Raw genomic sequence first — 21,820 nt, forward strand, 5'->3', positions numbered from 1 at the left:
GCATTTATCAAGGACACTGGGCTGTAACTGACCAGGAAAGTGGACCTTAAGGATTCATAGCTACTAGCACCAGAGCATGTTTGTCCGTGGGTGGGCAAAAGCACACCAGCCATTTGACTAGTTATAAAAAAGTACAAAGAAAGGCCGCCTGTTACATGATTAAGAAACTACGCATAATCCTTTCTCCAATCCATGATGGCCATCAATGGGGAGACAGCAGCATTGGAAGCAGAGAGGGGGAGAGTGCTAGGTGTGGAGGGAACAGAGGCCATCCTATAGTTGCTGGGGGAATAGAACTGTAGGGAATTGGTGCAGTGAAGAGCTGACACGGCCGGCCATGAGGAGAGGTAGGCAAACAGCTAGAAGCACTTGGAAGGGCACAGCACCTAACCCACAACATGAGGTAAGGCCTGCAATATGATCCCAGATTGGCAGAGGGTCTTTCTTATGTAAGCTGCTGGGCGTCACTATGAAGCATTGCTTACCTTATAATCAAAGACGCTCATTATCTTAATGTGTACTTTGCCTTTTACAACATTCAGGCAAGATCAATTTAGACCTTCAAATCGGATATCGGTGTCTTCACTTAACATGACATTGGGATACGATGTACCGTACCTTGACTCCATTATCAGCATCATCTTCAAGTAACAGAGGCAGGCGGGGTAGGGTCTCAGTGTTCACATTTATTGTTAGTCAGTGAATGATCTTTGAGCCTTCCTTTCATGAACATCGGGCTCTTTGTACAAACATTTCCGGTGCAATATGTCTGCTTCAGCAATTCTTTTAAATTAAACGAAATCATCTGAGAGCTCTTTGCATATTTTATTTTTCATTTTTTGATTCCCAACTCACACACATCTGGCATATTTTACATCTTTGCAATAAAACATGGTTACAATAGCTTGAGGAATTTATATGTCCAAAACATTTCACCATGATCTCAAGATGAAATGAGAACGGTCCTCCAGATGTCCAATTGTCTCCCAATTCTAAGCTACAACTCAAGATATTGCTTACAGACTGGTGACGAATAAATTATTTGTGACAGAGATGCCCCATGATTTGAAAATCTTCATTTTCTTTTTTAAATACAAACAACGATGTGGAAGGAATTCAGTGCTATAACTTACTAATACAAAGTGAGGAACAAATAATTAATCACATCAATAAATAATGATATGTTTTTGGTGCAAAGTGCCAATACAGAAAATCGATTTTCTTGTTTTGTCTTAAATAAATGACTGCAAGTGAGTGTACATTTGGAGAAAAAAAAATACATTCCTTTTACATGCCTCATAGCCCTACCGACACAATATGTACATCTATGACGATACAGTTACCAAATTTACAAGAAGAAACATGAAATCAGATGTACATACCCCTTGGCATGAAATTTGATCAGTACAATTTACAGTAAATTATTCTGATGGCCATCACTGGAGTATTCCAACCCATGAAACATCATATGTGTCCTAGGCTGTGAATGTGGCCTTTGGTGAGGGCTTCACACAGCACCCACGACGACCATTAGTGTTCACTGTACTGAAGTTCAAAGTGTTATAAAACAACACAAGACACTTGTATTGAAGTTCAAAGTGTCATAAAACAACACAGGATCCTTTAAAAAAAAATACGAACAGATAAAAATTAATTGCGAGCCCTGCCCACCCTCCCGCAATACGTTTACATGAAGTAGCACGTCACTCGTGGCTCGTCGGGCAGTCATGAAGCAACAAAGGGCACAACGAGAGTCCTGGAAACAGTGAATATTGGGGCCTAAAGTCAGTGCTGACCGTCTACTGTCTCTCTGTACGGACAGGGAGAGAGAGTGTCAAAGCAACCTTTTTGTTAAATCACAAAAAAGCATACATGGCAAAAATGGCTTAATATCCATAAGCTTCAGAAAGTGAGCAGAAATCCACTTAGGAGGGGGTTAATCAAGAAAAAGTGCAAAAACATATTTTGGTTGAATCCTCAATTATCGGAAAAACCTAGATTCAACCCCTTAAATGGTAGCTGTAGCCATTCTGAGAAACCTGTGGTTTGCTTATCCTTCCGATGACAGCACCATTTCCACTTCCACCAAGAAACCAGGTTCAAAGTACATGCAAGTTGTAACTCCACAATAAAATTAAGAAACGTTTTTGTTCTTTATACAAGGTTTTACTTTTACAAAAGTATCCCTTTAAAGTTAAGATGCGCATCTGATGTACAAAGTATCAAACATTTTTTTCACAGCTTGAAAAGTGTCTGGAAATGGGATGTAGGTCAGAGTGAGAACCTAAACACTGTGACTACCGGACACAAGGTTCCTTGGAGGTTTCAAAAGTCTCTTGAGATGAGTCCCCCCCACCTTGTTTTCTCTCATAAATAAGGATATCGGAAATTATTACCAAAATGTCTCCTAATTCATATAATTTACATGATGCAAGCTGGCTGTATAGCAGCTGGTGTTCGGTTGTGAAAAAAACACACAAAAGTGACATGGTTGCTGACTACAATGTACAGCTATTGCTAGGTGTAATGGAATGTACAACGGAGGTCAATGCAGACGTGATGTTTCACCGGAGACAACGCCTTTCATTGCAGCATTTGTGCTCTCAGCTTTGACTTGGTTTTAAACTCTTCTGTCCACTTCAGTATCTGTTTTGATGCTCATAATGCCACCGGTTAAAATCTATATTAAAAGCTACAATGCTCCCTGAAGCCATGCCGGTAATCAGAGTCCTGTGTAAAGAAAAGAGCGGCAGTTAGAATGCAGTTATTCCACGGGTCTTTCATTGTCAATGGTGATGGGTTATATGGAAACAGATTGATTTGGTAACATCGTTCTTTATTTCCATGACAAAATGGCAAGCTCTTTCACAAAAGCCATGAATATGCAAAGGACGGCATCATTGCAATGTATTCAACAAAATTATCTCCCCACCTCTAGTTGTACTCCATGGCATAGCTTAGCAAAGGCATGTAGGACACACATGGAAGGATCGTGAATGTTGGCAACGTTTCAAAGAGAGTATTCCTCTTTTGGCACATGGACTTTAATGCGCCGATGCCCTAACACCTGCCGGAATCAAGAGGCTCAGAGCAAAGTGCTCACCACATTCCGCATGGATTGTACTCAGGTCCCCTCGGCCACAGAGGTGGACATCATGAAATGTATGTGGTAGTTTTGACATATTGTTGCCTCATGCCTGAACTCCATAACGCCATCATACCCTCGGCTCTGGCTGTTCCACAAATGACACAAATAAATAAAGAAATAAATAAATACGGATCTGACCGTTAGCCCAAGTGCCTTGCAGCCCGGGAGCCTGTGCATGTTGGACAAGCAACCAAACTATATGCAAGCATTCGGCACCTGAATTCACGTGGGCGGAGGGCTCTGGCTAGCGTTCCATACAGTTAGGTGCAGGGTGCGTGCGCATTGCACGTGAAGGCTTCTAAAACCAGTCTATTGCAGTGTAGGCTTTATAGTTCCACCCCTAGTTTAATAGTGGACCTATACATAGAAAAGAATGGAACAATCCACACGGTGCATGAGCATTAGAATTCTGGGCACTGCAATTCAGGCAGGGGTCTTTAAAAGACCCCTGCATGGACTTTGCTTTAAGCTGACCCTGGCGCCAGCAGGGCGGGTCACACAGAAGGGAAAGGGCGACTGAGGAAATGCCTCCGTTTGTGAATCAGTAATGTGCACCAGGAGGCCCTTAAACCTTCCCCTGGCAAGCCACACACACACAGATTGTGCCAGAAGCACCATATTGCATGCCTAAAGAGAATTGTGTGTAATCTTCACACTTGAATGTGCACTTGACACACACACAGAAAAACGGACATATTTGTGAATCCAGCATTGAAACCATTACACTGCCTTCTTGTGCAGCTCCTATGCTCCTCCAACTGCCCCCGCAGTGGCTTTCCATTGCCAAACTGTCAAATATAGGCCGCTTTGCTCAGCCAGCCATTTTAACGATCTGCTTGAGTAAAGGTGCATTATGATTGATTTGCGGGTTTTATTCCCTTTGAACCCACTTTTTCTGCTATATGATTGATGCTTTGCTGAAGCAGAACATCCAACAAGTGTCCATCTAACCAGCCCTAATGTATCTGTTTTCATTTTGCTTCATATGCTCAATATGTTCATCATAGCACTTTGTATTGTACTAGGACACAGGTCATTCGCAACACTCATCTGGGCCAGTTTTCTAAGCTGATGTACAGAGCAGTAAAGCAAGTGCGTCTTGTTGTGCTACGGAAGCAATCCTGCTTGTTAAATCTGGTAGGGTAAAGTAATGCTAATCTTACTCTAACACACATCCTGCATTTGTACTGCAATATATGATACTTATCCTAGCATGACTCGGCAATACAATGAATGCGGAAATACAATCAAAGTACATAGCAATAGCGATATCTGAATTGTAAAGAATCTATTTATCATTATATAAAATGTTTTAAACACGCCATTGGAGAATTTCAGATTGCGTCTTTTGCACTGCTCCTTTGCCGCACCCACACATCCCACAAGGTTTCACGTTTAGTACATAGATTACTAAATGAAGAGTTTAAAAAGACAGATATTCACATGTTCTTGTTTGCCCAAGTAACTGACAAAAACTACAACTCCCAGCTATACAGGATGCTGTTAGAAATAGAAAAATGACTTCTCGTGCCGCTATTTAAAATACGTGGTCACCTGCATGCTTTATAGAAGTGTATTGTAGCTTATTAGGGAGGGAACCATGATGGATGCACAATGCCTTTTCAGATGGCAGACGAGGGAAGGGGAAGGACGAGGACTAGAAGGACGACTTACATACCTGAAATGAGTGGTAAAAACGTTCAATACAGTGCTAAACTGCATTTCAGTGTTATTTTGATCCAGTGGTGCTAAATTACACATGGAAATATTGGGCACAATGGTGGTAAATTTCACTGTGTGAAATGTTCCTGCCACCTGCGATGATTTTATTTTTTCCTGTGCAGTTCATATGTGCTGAAGGAAAGCGTTGCAGGCATTAGGACCGACTAGAAGGTTTTATTTAGTCCACCTCAACATTCAAAACATATTGGTGACAATTAAAAAGAAAATCCCTTGATTGCTCTAACTTGCTGTTGGGTGAGGTTGTGATCTTGTACCTTACACCAATACTGCAGCGATGATCCCTAATAAAGGTGAAACGGGTATGCAGTGCAGCCTTGAGAAATGCTTGTCTTGCTTTGAAGAAGCAATGTTTAAATAGCTCTGCCCTATAATACCAAGACATTTTTCTGGAGCTAAAGGCTAGCATTTCAGCTAATGTGCATTCCCACAATGCTTTGCTCATGTGTCTCTGAACTGGAGGTGAACTTCAGCGATGGTTACTGGGTGGATCTGTGGCTGCGTGACTTGGCTAAAATGCTTATACTACACTACTTTCACCTATTATATTCTCAAAGCCAAGAAGGGTAATTTACTGTATTGGTAGGTAATCGATGCATGCTCCACATGATTCAAACATCAAGACCACAAACCAGTCAAATGATGCAGGGCATGGAATGCCTTGCTCAAGAGTAACACATTTCCCATCATAGAGGAAAACAAGGAAACGTGTACAAAAATCTTCAGGAAAATGTTTCCCTGTCAAAATATTTTTTACCCAGATACACCTTCTTACTCCACACATCCACATACTCTCGCATTCACTTTGACATTGCAAATTCAATACTGACACCCAGGATGTTGAGGTGCAACACGTGTTTACAATGATTTCTAAGACAAATTTACAATGTTGTGAACACACGTAAAGTTACACTTTATTAAATCTATGCCGCTAAGCCTTGACACGCTCAAAACTTCATAGTACACTGCAGGAAGACATGCTTTTGTTGGTCTTGGATTAAGCCAAAAAAAAATAAAAATGTAAGAAATCCTTTCGTAAATCACTATTTTTATTTTATTTGAAGTAACGTATTACCTTTTCAGTGAATACGTCAAAAGTTCACCTGGAAAGCCTTGTAAATTGGCACCATTACACACAAGCCTGAAGAGGACATGGAGATTCACACTTTCCTTACACTCTGCTTTGCGGTGTTGTGCATTTTAATTTCAATGAGGAGTACTGCCAATTAAAAATGTAATGATCCAGAAACTGATCTCTCATTTAGACATTGATTCTTTTTTGAGTGGGTGTAAAGGTTCAGGCAGTACACTTCGTTATGAGACTCCTGCGCAAGGCTTTCCCCTACATTCCCAACGAAGATCACGCTTCTGGCGCGCTGATCAGTGCTCATTTGGATTACTGTAATAGTCAATTGCTTGGTATTCCAGCTAAGCAAATCCAAAGACTTCAAAAAGCACAGAATGTGGCTGTCAGGATGATTTTTAAGCTGGGCAGAACTGCCCATATGTCATCAATTCACCGCGATTTGCATTGGCTTTCAGTAGAAGATTGTATAATGTTTAAGGTAGCCTGCATCATTTTTAAATGTGTAAATGGTAGTGCCCCTCTATATTTGAGGGATTTGATTCAGCCATACCAACCTGTAAGATAGCTACGATCCAGTGATTGCCACCTCTTATGTATACCTCGTTCAGCGTATAAATCCCAAGGTGACAGAAGATTCTCTGTTTTTGGTCCAAAATTGTGGAACTCCCTGCCATTAGAATTAAGGACCCTTCGATCACTATCAGTTCCGTAGAGCACTGAAAACTCTTCCGTTTAGCTAGAGTATCTTCACACTACTGGTGGTCCTTTCTATGGGCTTAGCTGTGTTCGGTATCAAAACTGTTTTCATCTGCGCCGCTATACGGTTTAATCTGTTTCGTGCATGTTATACATTTTCAAATACAAATACTCCAGTGATCCATTTTCTTCAACTTGAAGAGTGCTCTACGACTCACCTTTGGTCGTGGGACAAATCCATTGCTCTGATTCCTGCATCGCAGCCGGGATAAATGTACAGCTGCTTAAAATCACAAGCCTGCCACACTTCCACCACTCCATTGTCTCCACCGGTCACCAGGTTTTGTCCATCGCTGCTTAGAAGGATGGCCTATAGAAAATACAGAGGAATTAAATTATTATTTAAGGAAACAAAGCCATAAAGCAGGAGTCAGAAGTCATGGGACTCGCATAGCATCCACCAAATGAATCTGCATCTCTGGGCACTGGAAACACTGGCATAAACTATCAAAACACTTTTGAGTGTGCAATTAACAGACGGTGCCGTGCACATTATTCCTACCAACGTACAGTATTTTTCCTCTTGTTTTTTTAGAGATTTTTAAATGTCTCTTTTGTAAATAAAAAAATGACTTGAACAGGTTCAAAGCACAGTTTAAATGCACCAGAGCTCAGAAAGGCAATTATAATTAACCTCACTGGGGCTATGCTTAATTTAATTATGCATTTGACACGTCTATACTGCTTTAATATGAAAAATGTAAACTATAAAGTATACGTGCATACAAGACTTCTTTTTCCTGGGAAAAAGGACTCTGTATTGGAAATAATTACATTAGAACTGGAAGTCCAAGCATATTTAAATGAGGAACACCCCTTTCAGCTAGTGTTCATTAAACTTCTCAGGAGAGTAAATTGCTCTAAGGGAAAATTAGGCACCTATTTCATGTTTACAAAAAAGATATTTTTAAAAGGTGAATGGATAAACCATTCCAAACCAGTTTGGAGCTACTCGGGTTCTCAGCGGCTACATTGGAACAATGCTGTATTGGGATAGAACTGGTATTTTGCAGTAATTACGAGAAGAGAGGTGTTGACCGATGTCTCAAAAAGAAGGGTCAGAGTGGACACAGAGCACAAGCTGGAAGAAAGTTCGTCATTACCAAATAAGATGGGGCATTGCTCGTTTACTTGTTGCTGCCTAAATAATACATTGCATCCAGTTAGATTTTCAAGCTGTCACGTATTTACTGGAGGAAAATGCACATAAACTGGCTATACGCCTAGAAAAACTTGTGTACGGGTGTATTTTAAATGACATATATTATTATTACATCATTTGCAGAATTATACTTAATTGTACAAAAGGGTTGGTCAAAAAACCCAGAATGATTTTTTGAAGATGAAGGGATTCTACAAAGATAATCAGATTCACAAACAACATTTGTGGTTTTTGGGGATGATGGCCACGCTGTGATGGCAGTATCATATTAAAATCTGATAATAGGGGCCCAGTAGGGCATGCTGTCTAAAAGCACCCGCATCTCTTATATAGATCGCTGTGCCCGTTATGGTGCTGTAAAGCGAATCAAACTAAAATACTGCATATAAAATGTTAGTTACTATCGTTAATAACCTCGTTTTTCTTCATTCATGAGATGCCTGAATCCAACAATCTGACATTAACTGGATAAAATGCACATACTCTCATGTGCAAATGTTACAAATCCGACAATTCAAAACCTCTGGCCAAAGGTGATGTCAGTAAAAAGCCATGTGTTTAACTAAACTGACATGCTAAATTGTTTCTATTTGTTTGCTTTGTTTTTTTTTATTATTTTATATAGTTCTTCATGCTGGATTCCTCCAGATTCTAAGCACTGTCCTAACAGGTGTTTTTACTGACCCATTGATTGACCTTGGAATGATGAATGGCAATGCTGGCTCTCCGGAGGGATTAAAACTTGCGAAGTGTAGGCAGCCATCATGTCAGAGACCATCACTTAATCCATGAGCTGTCCACTCAGACACCAACAGAACAGGCACATTGGTGCAGTCAACCCTTTTAGCAAGTCACCAAAGAAATCATGAAATGTGTATCCGTTGTCATTGTAAATCATCTATCCTAGAGACCTTTCAGTTGAAATCGTTTACACAGAAATGTTAATATCAATTTTAGAAAAAATAAATTGAGGCAACATTGTTTTTCAATGTGGTATAGACATTCCTGTGATACTGTTAACAGTTGTCTAGGAAGGACTTGGAAATGCCCACTTGCATGTGGGCTCTTTATTTTAAAGATTTGTACAGATTAACTTTTGCTCAATTGATGACGTTGCAAAAGGAAACTAAATATTCCTGAGTACTTTTGCTTCAGAGACAGAGGTTACAAAGGGGCACATTAGTTTGTGGTAGTAAAGTAGGCATGTATACGTTGAGGGGTAAGGGCCATTGAGAGGTAGGCAAGGAGTAGAGGAGGGATCGGTAGGGGAGGTATGGTGAGGGACCTCCCTCATTAACAGAAAAGAAGAGAAATGCTAAGAAGTAATTACAATGAAGTAAACTGTCACAAAGTAACAGTGTAGAACCAAATATTTCAAATATTTCAATGAGCTTTACCCTGGTTGAATCATTGATTTCCATCTGGCCCAAGAGTTTTCCGTTTATGCTGAAGTTGCAGAATCTGCCTCGTTCATAGTAGATGATGCAGTGCCCTTCGCTCGACACAGATATCAAGCGAGGGTAAAAACAGTTCTCAGGTCCCTCCAACGCTCGAAGCAAATCTCCAGTGATTGTATGGACCAGGCAAGGACCTTCTGCAAAGTAGGAACAAAAAATGTCATTTGTAACAAACCTAATTGCAACCAGGAATCACATTATGCTATTTGCAGCTCACAATGTGTCTACCCCGCCCCCACAATTTGATGTCACCTCAACAAGGTGTTCATTAATTACAGGTGTGCCCCACAGTGGTGAGCAGTGTTTTCCATGAATGTATTTTTGTAAACAAACGATATACAATAAATTGCTCCTCCATCCCTGTCCCTCCAAAAATAGCTTGGACAAAGACTATAGAATTTGTGATTTCTAACGCATAATATAGCACAATTTATTTTAAAGACTCGCACAACTCACACAGAGAGACTACAACAACTGGGATGTATTACAAACACTTTGCAATGGTGCAAGTGCAATTAACACTATTCCAAAGATTACGCTGGTGAAAAAATCCTTCTTTGCGCAAAGGACTCGGAAAAACATTGTCCAAGGGCAAAAGTTCCTTGAAAGAATATATTTTTTGCACTAGCACCAATTAGCCCAGTACTGGTGTAAAGCTTCTTTAATGGTGCCCCCTGATGTTTTGACCAATTCCAAATGTGAAGTCTTGAAAGTGACTCTCCCCGATTCCTACACAGAATGCACTTGCCCACCGAAAAGAGATGAATAGTGCAAAGACATGTTTAAAGAAACATAACCAGTGACAGTGCTGGTGATTATACATTGAGGAATTGCTCTTCCGTGCCATCTAATGTGTGGTAAATGGTTACTGTAAGTCATCTACAGCAATGACAAAATAAAGAGGAACATCAGTACATAAGTGTGTAACAGTATACGAGACACCAGCACCACGAAACCTCTTGTACTGACAATTGACATGGCTTCTCCATGATAACCTCTGGAAAGCCATTATTTGCCCATGAGTTTGGCCACGGTTTTCCTCAGGGTGAGTCACCTTCTTGCCATAAGGCAATGTCTGATCCCTATAGAGCCCTGCACCAAACAGCAATTATAGTCTACAACTGCAACTTTATCATTTCTAAGTTGCCCTTTAGCCTGCAAATTAATGCAGGAAGCAGATGCAACCTAATGCAGAGCAGTTGGCCGTGTCCAACTAGGTGGCCTGGATACTTGTGCGTTTTCCTCGATTAACACCTTTTCCAGCAAAGTACATATCTACCACCTCATTTTTGCAGAACTATGATACGCCTCACAGAACTGAAATGCACCCATATCACAAAATATTCTTCCCCTGCAGAATGTCTCACTCTCTGGGTTTGTCACATCTTTTTCACTCTTTCCCATCCTCCCATCTTCGCTTATCTCATGTTCTTTCCCTCAGTAAACAGTATACCTGTGGCAAGGGAAGAAAGTACGCCACTCCACTCTAAAACTACTACAGTGGTGATTTGGCACAGTATGAAAATATTGTACGAAAGCATGACCTATAGTAGCACCTGGAGCTAGTGCAGCAGCCAATCAGGCTGCTGAATCCCATGTCATTGCTTGCGCTAAGAGGAAGCTCACTGCTGCTCATACCCACCCATATTCCCTACCTTTACCTGGCATCCCAGCTGTTCCTCCACTTAACTTACTAGCTGTTGGGGAGCCACCGCACCACTACTCTCATGCCATGAAAATGGAAGAGGGGCTCAGCTCAGAGCCTCGCTTCTAATTATCTGGTAGCCATGTTGGGTGAGTATTTGCATGAAACAATGGTTTGTTCACTCACCACACCAATTTTTTCAAACAAATACATTGCTATTAATACCATGGGACATAAACCCGGGATACTAATAGCCATAATCACCAGCTCTTCAAGCTGCACCAGGTAGTAACAGCCAGAGGCACAAGTTAATAGATCCAAGTGTGTCAAGTAACATTATCAAGTGGCCTGCAAAGCCAATTGACAATGTGGCATTCATCCCCCGTTCCAGGGGCTGGAACAGGGATAATGGCCCGGCAGCTCAAGTTATCGCCCAGAGCAAAGTGAGGACAGATAACGAGGGAACTAGGCAGATGTCCACGTTCCAGCACCTGGAACCAGGAATGAAGGACATTAGCACCCCAGGTTACCAAGCCAAGGTAACCTGGGGTGCTAACAAAAAAGGATTTGCCTTCCTACAGGTAACAGCGGTCAATGAGACCCCACCACCATCAAGCGTACCTAAGCTTGGGTCGTTTCTAAGGCTCACAAGTTATTGCATCCAGTACATAAAAGACATTGCCACCATTAGCAAACCACTGCTAGCTCTTACTAAACAGCACGCAATATTAAATTGGTCACAGGTACATCAACAAGCCTTCACAATCATCCGCAGTCACATCACACAAGCAGACAACATGGCCTATTTCGATGCAGATCGCAATTCGGAATTGATGGTGGATGCGAGCCCGGCAGGGTTAGGAGCAATACTAGCCCAAAAAGACAACGACAACTCAGCCCAGAGGCACATTGTGTTATACGCAAGCCAGAGCCTATCAAAACAGAGTAAACCTACTTGCAAGCCGAGAAGGAGAGTTGACGGTTGTCTGGGATTGCGAAGATTTCCACTTATTTTTATATGGTAAACCGTTTAAGATCATCACGGATCACCAGGACCTACTATTCCTGTACGGCAAACCTCAGGCAAAGATGCCCGGTGGGTACTCCAGCTGCAGGACTATGCATCTGACATTGTCTACCGACTGGGGAACGAAGAAACCCCGGCAGACTGGTTGTCAAGACACCCAAGGCCAGGGAACTCACCAGAGCCCTCGGTAGCGGACCAATACATTAGATATCCGGTACAACCGACTGTCCCACAGGGCATCAGTGGAACAAGACTCATGCAGGAGTTTGAGAATGACACCGTCTGTCAAATCGCCATCCAAGGGCTAAAATCAAGTCAGTGGAGGAGAGCAAAGGACAGGTGTCGGCTGGAGAATGATGAAGTAAAGAAGGATGTTGAAAGGGTAATACAAGTGAAAGAAGAATTGGCCCTGTCACAGGAAAAGTTACTACTCAAAGGGCACAAGATCGTAATACCGGCTACAGTGAGGAGAAGGGTAATAGACATTGCACACACGGGACAGAGGGGAGTTGTCTCCACCAAGAGGATGTTGAGGCAGAAGGTATGGTTCCCAAGGTTGGACTCATTGCTGGAAGAACTGCTACAGGAATGTCCCACGTGTGCCTCATCATGCCCAATCAGCATCCGGATAATGTCAGAAATTCCTGGGGGTGTCTGGGAAGTCATAGCAGCGGATGTCATCGGCTCCATTGAGGGTGGGAAGTATGTACTCACGATTATGGATGAATACTTGCGCTTTCCAGAAGCCCAACTAGTATCCTCTACGGCAGCCCACCACGTTGTTCCGTTGATGGACCAAATCTTTACAGCATATGACGTACTGAGATAAGTCAAGATGGACAATGGACCCCCATTTACAAGCCAGGACTTCAAGGCGTTCAGCGAGTACATGGGGTTCCAGCATCGGAAAATAACTCCCCTTTGGCCGCAGGCCAACGAGATGATCAAACGTTTCATGGTCAACCTAAACCGAGCACTCCAGGTCGCACACTTCACTGAGCAGCCCTACAAACAGGTACTCCATCAATTGCTGCGGGACTATCAGAGCACCCAGCACATCTCCACGGGCAAATGCCCATGTTCAGGAGGAATATTTGTACGCAGCTGCCACAATGTCAACTTGAACCAAATGCAGACTACTCGCGTGGTCTTGGGAAAACCCTGCTTCACAGCAAGGACAGAAAAGGCTCCTTTGTGCCAAAGGCGTGACCAAGCTAACTAAATGTAGGCCCTACAAATGCTACTTTTTGACCAAAACTATGTAATTGTCAGTGAACACCCCTACATAGAATACCAACAACGTTTTAGGTATGTCTTTATTGATCACAACACCGATTAGCAGAATTACTAAGTTGAACCATATCAGGAAACATAACATCTAAAATGCATTTACGAATCTTTAAATTATTGTATTCCATTTCAAACTAGGAAATGGCTGTTTCAACTGTTCATTTCTATAGAGAGCATTATGATGGAAAGAGTGAATCTGAATGTACACCGTAATTGAAGCATTGGAGACACTGTTGTAGAAGTGTATGTAGTCGGAAGTCAAAAGAGTATTATATAAGGATGTGAATAAATTGGAGGAGGGTAACTACTTTGAGCACAGTCTTACTCTTGAAGAGCAAGACTGTGCTTGGGTGTCCGGACCAATTAAAAACATTTAGACTAGAGATTACAGCAAACCAGTGAACAACAACACGTTGCAGATAGGAAGAAGTGATGGAAGGCTCAATTTGAATAATACCTGTGCTAGGACCTCTCAATAATCACTAAGGTTCTGCAAATGGGGGATTTTCAGACATAGCATTTTTCCAAGGCATTCATGACCAATTTCCACTTGCCAGTGTATCATTGTATGGAGAAGGCAACAATTCTAATTTGTTCATGAAATCATATTGTTTCTCTCTGCAAGGCACTTGGACAAGATAGATAAACGTCTGCATTTATCTAAGGATACACAATGCTGGGGCTCAGGGTTCAGTTCTCAGTAAGCTGTGGCCTCAGAATATTAATTAATTTCTAGATCCAAAGACATTTGGTGTCAAGTGGTACATTGTTTCATGTTTCTGGTCTTTGCCCCCCCAGCTGTATGGCACAGAGTTTTAAGGAACTCAACAACAAATTGTTTGATGTTGACCCATAACTTGGTAAAGCAAAATCGTCTCACCAGCTCGACCAGAGGAGCTGGGGATCCACAATGATTTCAAGCATTTCTTTCTCAGACTGGCAGACTCAACACAGAGCTCCAATGCTGCTGCAAAGTAGACCAAACGTTCATAAGTACCAACTCTGTTTGAATAAGCCTTTCTAGTCCTGGATAATTCTCAGTCCCTGGAAGGGGGCGAGGGAATTCTAAGAAAGCTTATGGTTCTCAGTGAGTGTATGTCTTAAGGAATCTGACTAGAAGATGTGTGTTGGCTTCAAGCACACTGGCCACAACCAAGCACCCTGGCAACAAATACTTGTCTCCTTGAAATAAAGAGAAGCTACATTAAACACATAATATAATACCTCCCATGAACTGGTTGTTTCACCTTGTCAATGTTCAGATGAGAGATTTGGCTTTGCTACAAAGCTCCCAAGGAATTGCAATTCTGCTGGCTACTTCCCATTTCTCTGATATGGAACTAAAGTAGACTCACCTACTTGTGAGGTCTTTGCATTCTATTTGGGTAAGGAGTATTGGTCAAAAGTTCTCAATCAAGTGTCAATGAATGTTCTGGTGACACTGGCTTTCCTTTCAAACTCATCACTAGTAGGTCCCTGATGTCACACCGCTTGGGAGATCAATGCCTAGGTCACCCCTAGGAAGGTGAGGCAGGGTGTTCTTGCCTTCACTCAAAACAGGTCAGGCAAAAGAATGTTTCATTGGATGAAGAAAAGGAGCATTTAAATGACTAAATTGCTAAAACACACTCCAGTCTGATTAAATAATGATGTATACCAAAAGTATAGGGCTTACAGCTTGCTGCAGTATTTTTCAAATGCTATTTATGTGCTATCTGACATGGAACCGGTCATCTGACTTAGGCCCTGCCTGAACAAGACTTACCTTTCACTATTCATGCAGACAATATGTAATCGTCTATGGTGACACAAAAACAAAGACTTTTGCTTCAGTTTTAAAAGTCAGATGCACAGCTGGAGTCACTATACTAGGTCACCTACACATGGTAAGTTAGCCCTGGTGTAGATGTTTGAGCTACCAGCTCTTACTTCAAAAGCACGGACAAAGTCAACATTACTCTGGGTTCATAGTGGAGACATTCTGACCCCCCCTTTGTGCTATCAGTCTCAGTGAGCTGAGCCCCCGGTGAAACCTATTAAATACGTTAGGATGCTATCGGATGGTAAAAAAAATAAAAGTTGTAGGGGCGGGGAGAGAAGAGAAGAACACTCCTTTGGAGCAGCCAGATTGTGCAGCAGTTAAGAGCATCAACAGAATAGTTAGTGCTCTTGTTCAGACACTACCTGAGAAATTCTGATGTTAAAAAAAGAAAGAAGAAAAATAATGTTGTTTGCAAAACAATATTAGGAAGAAAGTAGAGTTAGAGAGAGCCCCATCAGGCACTCAAATCAAGGGATGCTAACCAGGAGGTTTGGCAAGCCATTAGGATCATTGGCAGTCAATATTAGGTATAATGGTGATTAGTATGAAAAGAAGCAGAGGCAAGGTATGCATAACAAAGCAGAGGCCTGGAATTTCAACCAACTACATCCAATAAAGTTTCAGGAGACAAAGCAATTTCGAAGGAATGCGGCCAACAAATGAAATATTGAAGATGGAAAGAGGAAGGTGCGGAAGTGAAGAGAAGGGTATGTCAAAGGCAATACACTTCTGTATTCGCAACAGGAAAAGCATCAGCAAGGTAGAGTTAAAAGGCAGCAGGGTCCTCCGCAGGGTATTCTTACAAAAGGGAGTGGCTAGGAAATGACCTGCACAAATTAAACACTGAAAAGCCCCGTAAGGTCAGATGAGTCACATGTGACAACAGGTCTACTGTTGAACGATGTGATTTTAACAGGCAATACAAATGGAAAGAGCCCCGAGGCTTATGGGAAAATCACAACATGTGTTGAAGACTATGCTCTACATTCAATACGTGTGTGCAGATGTTCTTTTACGTGTACAGCCATCACTCTAGCTCAGGGTTTACAGGTTACCTTAAGGATAGGTGTGCTTACGATTGTCAAAGAATTAGTAGAGAATTTTCATTTAGTAACAAACTGAGGGGATACATTCATGAACAAGAATAATCTGACATTTTCAATGCTCTTAAGTGCTGAGAAAAATCCTCCTGGCTATCTTCATGTGGTAGGAGCTGCGGTTCTCGTTTTTGCGTGAATGGAATGCGAAACGCATAACCTGGATATGTTCTGTTTGAAGCGGGAGGCTAGATATTGTAGTGAATGCTAATTCCAGAGGATCAATGTCGTGTTCCATCCGGGGATTTGGATGCATATCGAATATAGTCGGCCTGTTTATGCATGTTTTAATGTAATACGCTTTGTCGCGGTTACATTTATGTGTCCCTTAATACAACTTGCACTAAGACTGTGTAATATGTGAATTAAACCTTGACTATGGGAGAGAGGTTCAAAAGATCTGATTTGGCACGCTCCTACAATGTTTGAGGGATCAGGGTTAAGTAGCCAGTACTGCACAATACAACGGCAAACATGGGAAGGAGTGTGTGCACAAAGTATTGTCTTGTGGGTACTCATTTCACGTAAGGGGCCAGGTATTCCATATCTGTTACTCATGCACCCTTTTGACTTGGTTGTTAGTTATGTCATTCAGTCTACATACACACGTGTTCTCTTTGCTTTGGCTTTAGGTGTCATACTGAGCTCTGTTTCTATGCATGTGCTTGTTAGAGTCACGTGACTCTGGTCTCTATTATTGTGGCATCTTGCAGCTGAGTTTCAGTGCAAGCAGCAACGTGGAACATCCAATGAGAAACATTTCCCAGCAGCAGAACCCAAATGTGAAAGTCGGGCGGCAGTTCCACGGACACGCATCCCCCATTTGAAAATGCCTACCAACTAGGCCTGGTTTTGTGTTACATTCTTGACCCGCCTCTAGTAACTCTGAGTCCTGCCGCTCATCTGACACGTCTTTAGATCTTCTGCACTATGTTGTTGATGTCTGCCTGAGTAGTGCCAGTGGTCCAGATTTATTCAAAACCTTCCACCCATCACTTTTTTGGTTACAGCTTTGTGAGAGAGGGTATGTCCAGATGTGGAGTGGGTCCCTTGCTCACTGCACCATAAGAAAACAAGCTGCACCTCACTGATGAGGCCCGACAAGGCCGAAAAATGTCTGGGGTTGCTTGTGCTTTTGTGCATAGCGGACCTGGCCTAGCAATTCGGGCTGGGCTGCTACCATTGGTGGCAGTACCCGACTGATTTGCATATGGCTGGACCCCTTTTCCAATGGCGCAGACGGGCTAAAAACGGTGGTGTGATGTCTGCCTGATAACAGATTTTCTATTTAACGGAACTGTTCACCTGGATGCGCTTTGCTTGTTTACTTAACTCTACCTGCCCTCAGACATTTCATTTACACCTTGGTTTCTGCCCTATAGAAGACAGCTCTCTGAGAAGCTGCTCGTGGCGTAAACAGAACACAAGCAGTTTAATTATTTTTTGCATACCATTATGTTGTCACATAGCAGGTTTTTTTTAACCAACTATAACGGATTATATTATCAAATTGTTCAAAAGGAGAGCACGCCTGTGGGACAAAAAAAAAGGTCAACAGATGTAAGTGCAAAACAATAACTGACCTTTAGCTCCACTGATAACAAGACCCAGCTCCGCACAGACGGATACACAGACCACCTCGCGGTCATGACCAGTGAGGACAGCACGTGGGGCTGGATAATCACCTGCAAAAGACAGAGGACAATTTCTAAAACATCTTGGGTATTTTTCCTTAAATTATACTTGCAGCAAATAAACTTTTAAAATACGAACTTCATTAGTAAAAAGAGACACCATGAACTTAATTGTCGGAAGGTCCTTATTACTGCCAAACCTAGGATTCAGAAGATTTAAAAGGGGACAGGCGTCATAGCCTGAGCAATTTTTATAGGTGAGGATGATATTTGGGAGGGTACAAATATCCATGGTCTGCGAGGTGGGCGGGTCAGATTAGCTAACTAGGAGAGGGTAGCGCAGCATTTAAGTCTTCAGACATTTCCTGAATGTGATGAGAAGACGTTGCAGTGGATGTTGACAATTGTTTGCTCGAGAGGGACGGGGCTTCAGCTGAACATTGCCTGGGGGTTGACTTGAGGTGGATAGAAGCGGTTCATAGAGCTTGATTTTTGGTTGGAGGCAGGGTGAGGTCATGCCAGTTGGGCAGGCAGCAATCCTGGATGTGACACATGCTCTGAACAGGCGGGCGGGGAGTTTCTAAATAGTTGAGGCCCGTAACCCTTTATACAATGCTAATCATAATCAAAAGTGCCAGACTCAACTTTCCATTACCATCTACTCCAGAGAAAACACCATTACAATATAAAAACTTACAAAAATACACAATTTATTGATAATAAATGAAATAGCTTTCAACTCTGCTATATAAAAGTCACTCCTTTAACATTCTCTACTCAATATGTGAAACTACTCCTGGGTTCAATGCTCAAGGAGTACTTGGGAAAAATTGGCATGTAGTGAGAAGGCATCATTGTGGCATTCCAAAGAAGATAGAAATCCCCAACAGGGCACCTATCTTAGACTAGTCGTACAAACTGTTTCAGCAGTGTCTTCATTCTTCTTACCTTCTTCGGGTAGGTTATATAATTATAATTGTAAATGATCCTATGTGGAATTGATCCCATTACTGTATGGAAGTGGCTTTGCCAAACTGTTAGTTTGTTCATTCTCCTCGGGAGCACATATATTACGTATTACTCTGTCATCTCACTGTAAGGGAACCTACACACATTTGCCCAAGTATCCAATACTACGAATGAATACAATATTTGTGCGGTCTCTACGACATCACATCTGTCTGAAACTAAATATTTAATTAATTCTGCCGAATATATAAAGCACCCAATAAATACATCTTTTCATTGGTTTACCACCTTTTCTACAGTCGCTTGACTAATACTTTTGGGAAATTATCATTGAATCTCTCCTGTCTCCGGATTGTGGGACTTTTTTGGTGGGGAAAGAATTTAGAGCATGTTAAAGTGTTGTAGCTAGACACAGCACACAAAGTAAAATGTATCGGGCTTATGTTTAGCTTCTCTGAAAAGCTTCATAGGAGAAATCTGGGTCTTGCTTAGTATTCACAACACACTACTGAAAACAGTATTCCCAAAAATGCTTTTTTAAAAATAATAAAGTGGATTGGAAGTTCAACCTAAACAAATGGTAGGTGGTAGGTCTTCACCTTATTGATAAAGGGGGCTAACAATGGTCAACAAAGCAACCAATGTTGTTAAGTTGGCTTCATAGTAAAGTCCTGTGCAATGAAGCAAAAGACTGACACTTCAAAGAGGGAAATCCTTCGAAAATTCACAGTAAATTGTGTTTAAAATGTCCGTGTGTGAAATCAGCAGTTCACTCTAGTATAAGAGAAAGATTTAATAAACGGCTGAAATCCAGAAAACCAGAAAATGTGCTAGACCCCACTAATACTACAAACAATTATCATCAGCGAACATCCAAAATTAAATGTACTAGTCAGTATCACATTATAAACATTATTGGACAGATGCAAAATGATTATCACCATCTAGGTAATTTATAGGAGCCAAAATAATGTTTGCATTTACACCTCAATAAAGTGAAGATAGAGGACCAGGTATAGCCCTCATGATCCCCACATGACTCTCAGCATGAAGACAGAGACACGACAGATGCGCCTCACTCTTCGGCCCTTCACCGCCAACATTGATGTAACGCTGATGTGAGAAATGTTACTCTCTGAGACAGCCATTCAGGCCATACCCAATAGATGATCTGGAGGAGATGGCGATGCTATCAATCGAACAAGTCGACTGACTGCAAATCAAGAAATCAATTACATCATCACTGACATCACAACATAGCCAATCTTAGGCATGAAATACATAGCCATCGCTTCACAAAGTTACACAAACACGCATTAGTTTGTTGCATAGAGACATGTAAAACATGCTTATGACTCACACCGGTACATGACAGATTTACATACATATCTCTATATATATCTACATTCTTCACCAAAGCTGAACTGCAAGACGCCAAAGTATACATCTATCAAGCTTGCACATACTTGGCTGCCACCAACATGGAAAAGCAATAAGGACCAGTATGGAAGCTATAGGTCTACTGAACTGAATGAGGAAGGGGAGACAGGCCTCGAGTACATGGAAAGGCTAGCACAATCACTGCAGCCAGCGGCAAGCGGAACGTTGCACCCAGCCAAGGACGAGTGGAGATGGGAAAGTTCATGGTTACCAAGACAATAATTCACATACTAGAAATGCAGGCTAAAATTCTCATAATTACAGGCAAGAGCTCAATTTCGTGGTCTCAACACACGTGACCCAAGAGAGCAAGACGGAGGTAGACAGAGAGAAGATGTTCCCACCACATCAGAAGTGTAAAGATACAAGTGTTGCTCACAAACTGCTAACTGAATGCACTCTCCCAGGCTTAGGTGATCAGAGATGGCAAAATTAGGGAACACACAACCTCTCCATGTTCATTCTCATTGCCTTGAGAAGGTAAACTCAGCCTGGTAACTGTCCAGGGTCCCAGGGCTGGGAGGACACATTCTGCCCAATCCAAAGTCGCCTTTCATGTGAAGATATAATAGGTTGCAGGAGCCAATGGTCCCTCTGCGACCCTGCAACATTGTAGATAGATGCATGTAGAGGTGGTCTGAGGAGGAGCAGCCAGATATGGCTATCCAATAGTAGAATTAACCCTTATAGGATACATACATAGTTCGCCTAAACAGACCAATGTGAACACCCGGTTTCGGGACGGGACTTGGTTTTGTGATGTCACACCTGGACAAAACCGAGTGAGACACGCTCAGAAGATGAAAACCCTGGAGAATTCATGTTTTTCTAGTGTGATCCCGGTCATTTTGTTAGATAATAAAGACCGTAAACTTTGTCCTATGCCTGAGACTTCCGTTCTTGTAGAAGGGAGTTTTTGATGGGCCTTAGTGTCTCTCTGCTCGTAATTGGAGTGCTGTAGGGCTCCTGTCGCTCCGTGACAAAAGTTAAGACAATATTGTCTGGATCCACATATGTCTTGATTTACTGTATATGGCAGTACAGAAGGTCCTACCAACTTGCTTATCAATAATTTGTGTGTACTCCTGAGCTGTGGTTTTTGAATGTAGAGCTCATTACGCAAACAGAGTTATTTCATAGCTTCCCCCATCGCCAAAAGTGTGTGATCTTTGGCAATTCGGTTTATCGCTCTCTGGGCCTCTGTTGCTTCATCTGCCAAACCTAAGATGTGATTTGCAATAAGCTGAAAACCAGCATTAAGGAACACACGAAATAAACAGGCCTTTCCCATCTGCCTCAGGAGACAAAATGCGTTTTGGTTCCTGTCAATTCGTGATAGGTCTATTATTGCCCTGACCCTTCCTCTCTATCTCTCCCATCACGCCCTTGCTCACTCGCATGACTACAAGCTACGCAATCTCATTGGAAGGTTCTCTAAGGCCACCCAAAGTTTATTAACCAAAAAACCAACCCCAACTGATCAATAAAAGAATGAAAAACAATCTAATAGACAAGTTGCAGAAGCAATTCTGTGTGTGTGAATATG

At 42.0% G+C, this 21,820-nt stretch overlaps 1 protein-coding gene across 6 annotated transcripts in view; it reads right to left on the reverse strand.

The window, feature by feature from the left end:
- Positions 1-806: 806 nt before the first annotated feature.
- The window catches only part of NBEA (neurobeachin), a 2,584,133-nt gene continuing 2,563,119 nt past the window's right edge, over positions 807-21,820 (reverse strand). For all 6 annotated transcript variants that reach the window (XM_069640609.1, XM_069640605.1, XM_069640608.1 and 3 more), the window contains 4 exons: positions 17,815-17,916; positions 9,291-9,487; positions 6,890-7,041; positions 807-2,730 (listed from right to left, as the gene is read on the reverse strand). In XM_069640609.1, the coding sequence (XP_069496710.1) occupies positions 2,640-2,730; positions 6,890-7,041; positions 9,291-9,487; positions 17,815-17,916 (542 nt within the window). In that variant the 3' untranslated portion in view covers positions 807-2,639. The remainder of the gene's footprint in view (positions 2,731-6,889; positions 7,042-9,290; positions 9,488-17,814; positions 17,917-21,820) is intronic.

This window comes from Ambystoma mexicanum, chromosome 7q (genome assembly GCF_040938575.1).
Source record: "Ambystoma mexicanum isolate Mex_15411 chromosome 7q, UKY_AmexF1_1, whole genome shotgun sequence".
Lineage (NCBI taxonomy): Eukaryota > Metazoa > Chordata > Amphibia > Caudata > Ambystomatidae > Ambystoma > Ambystoma mexicanum.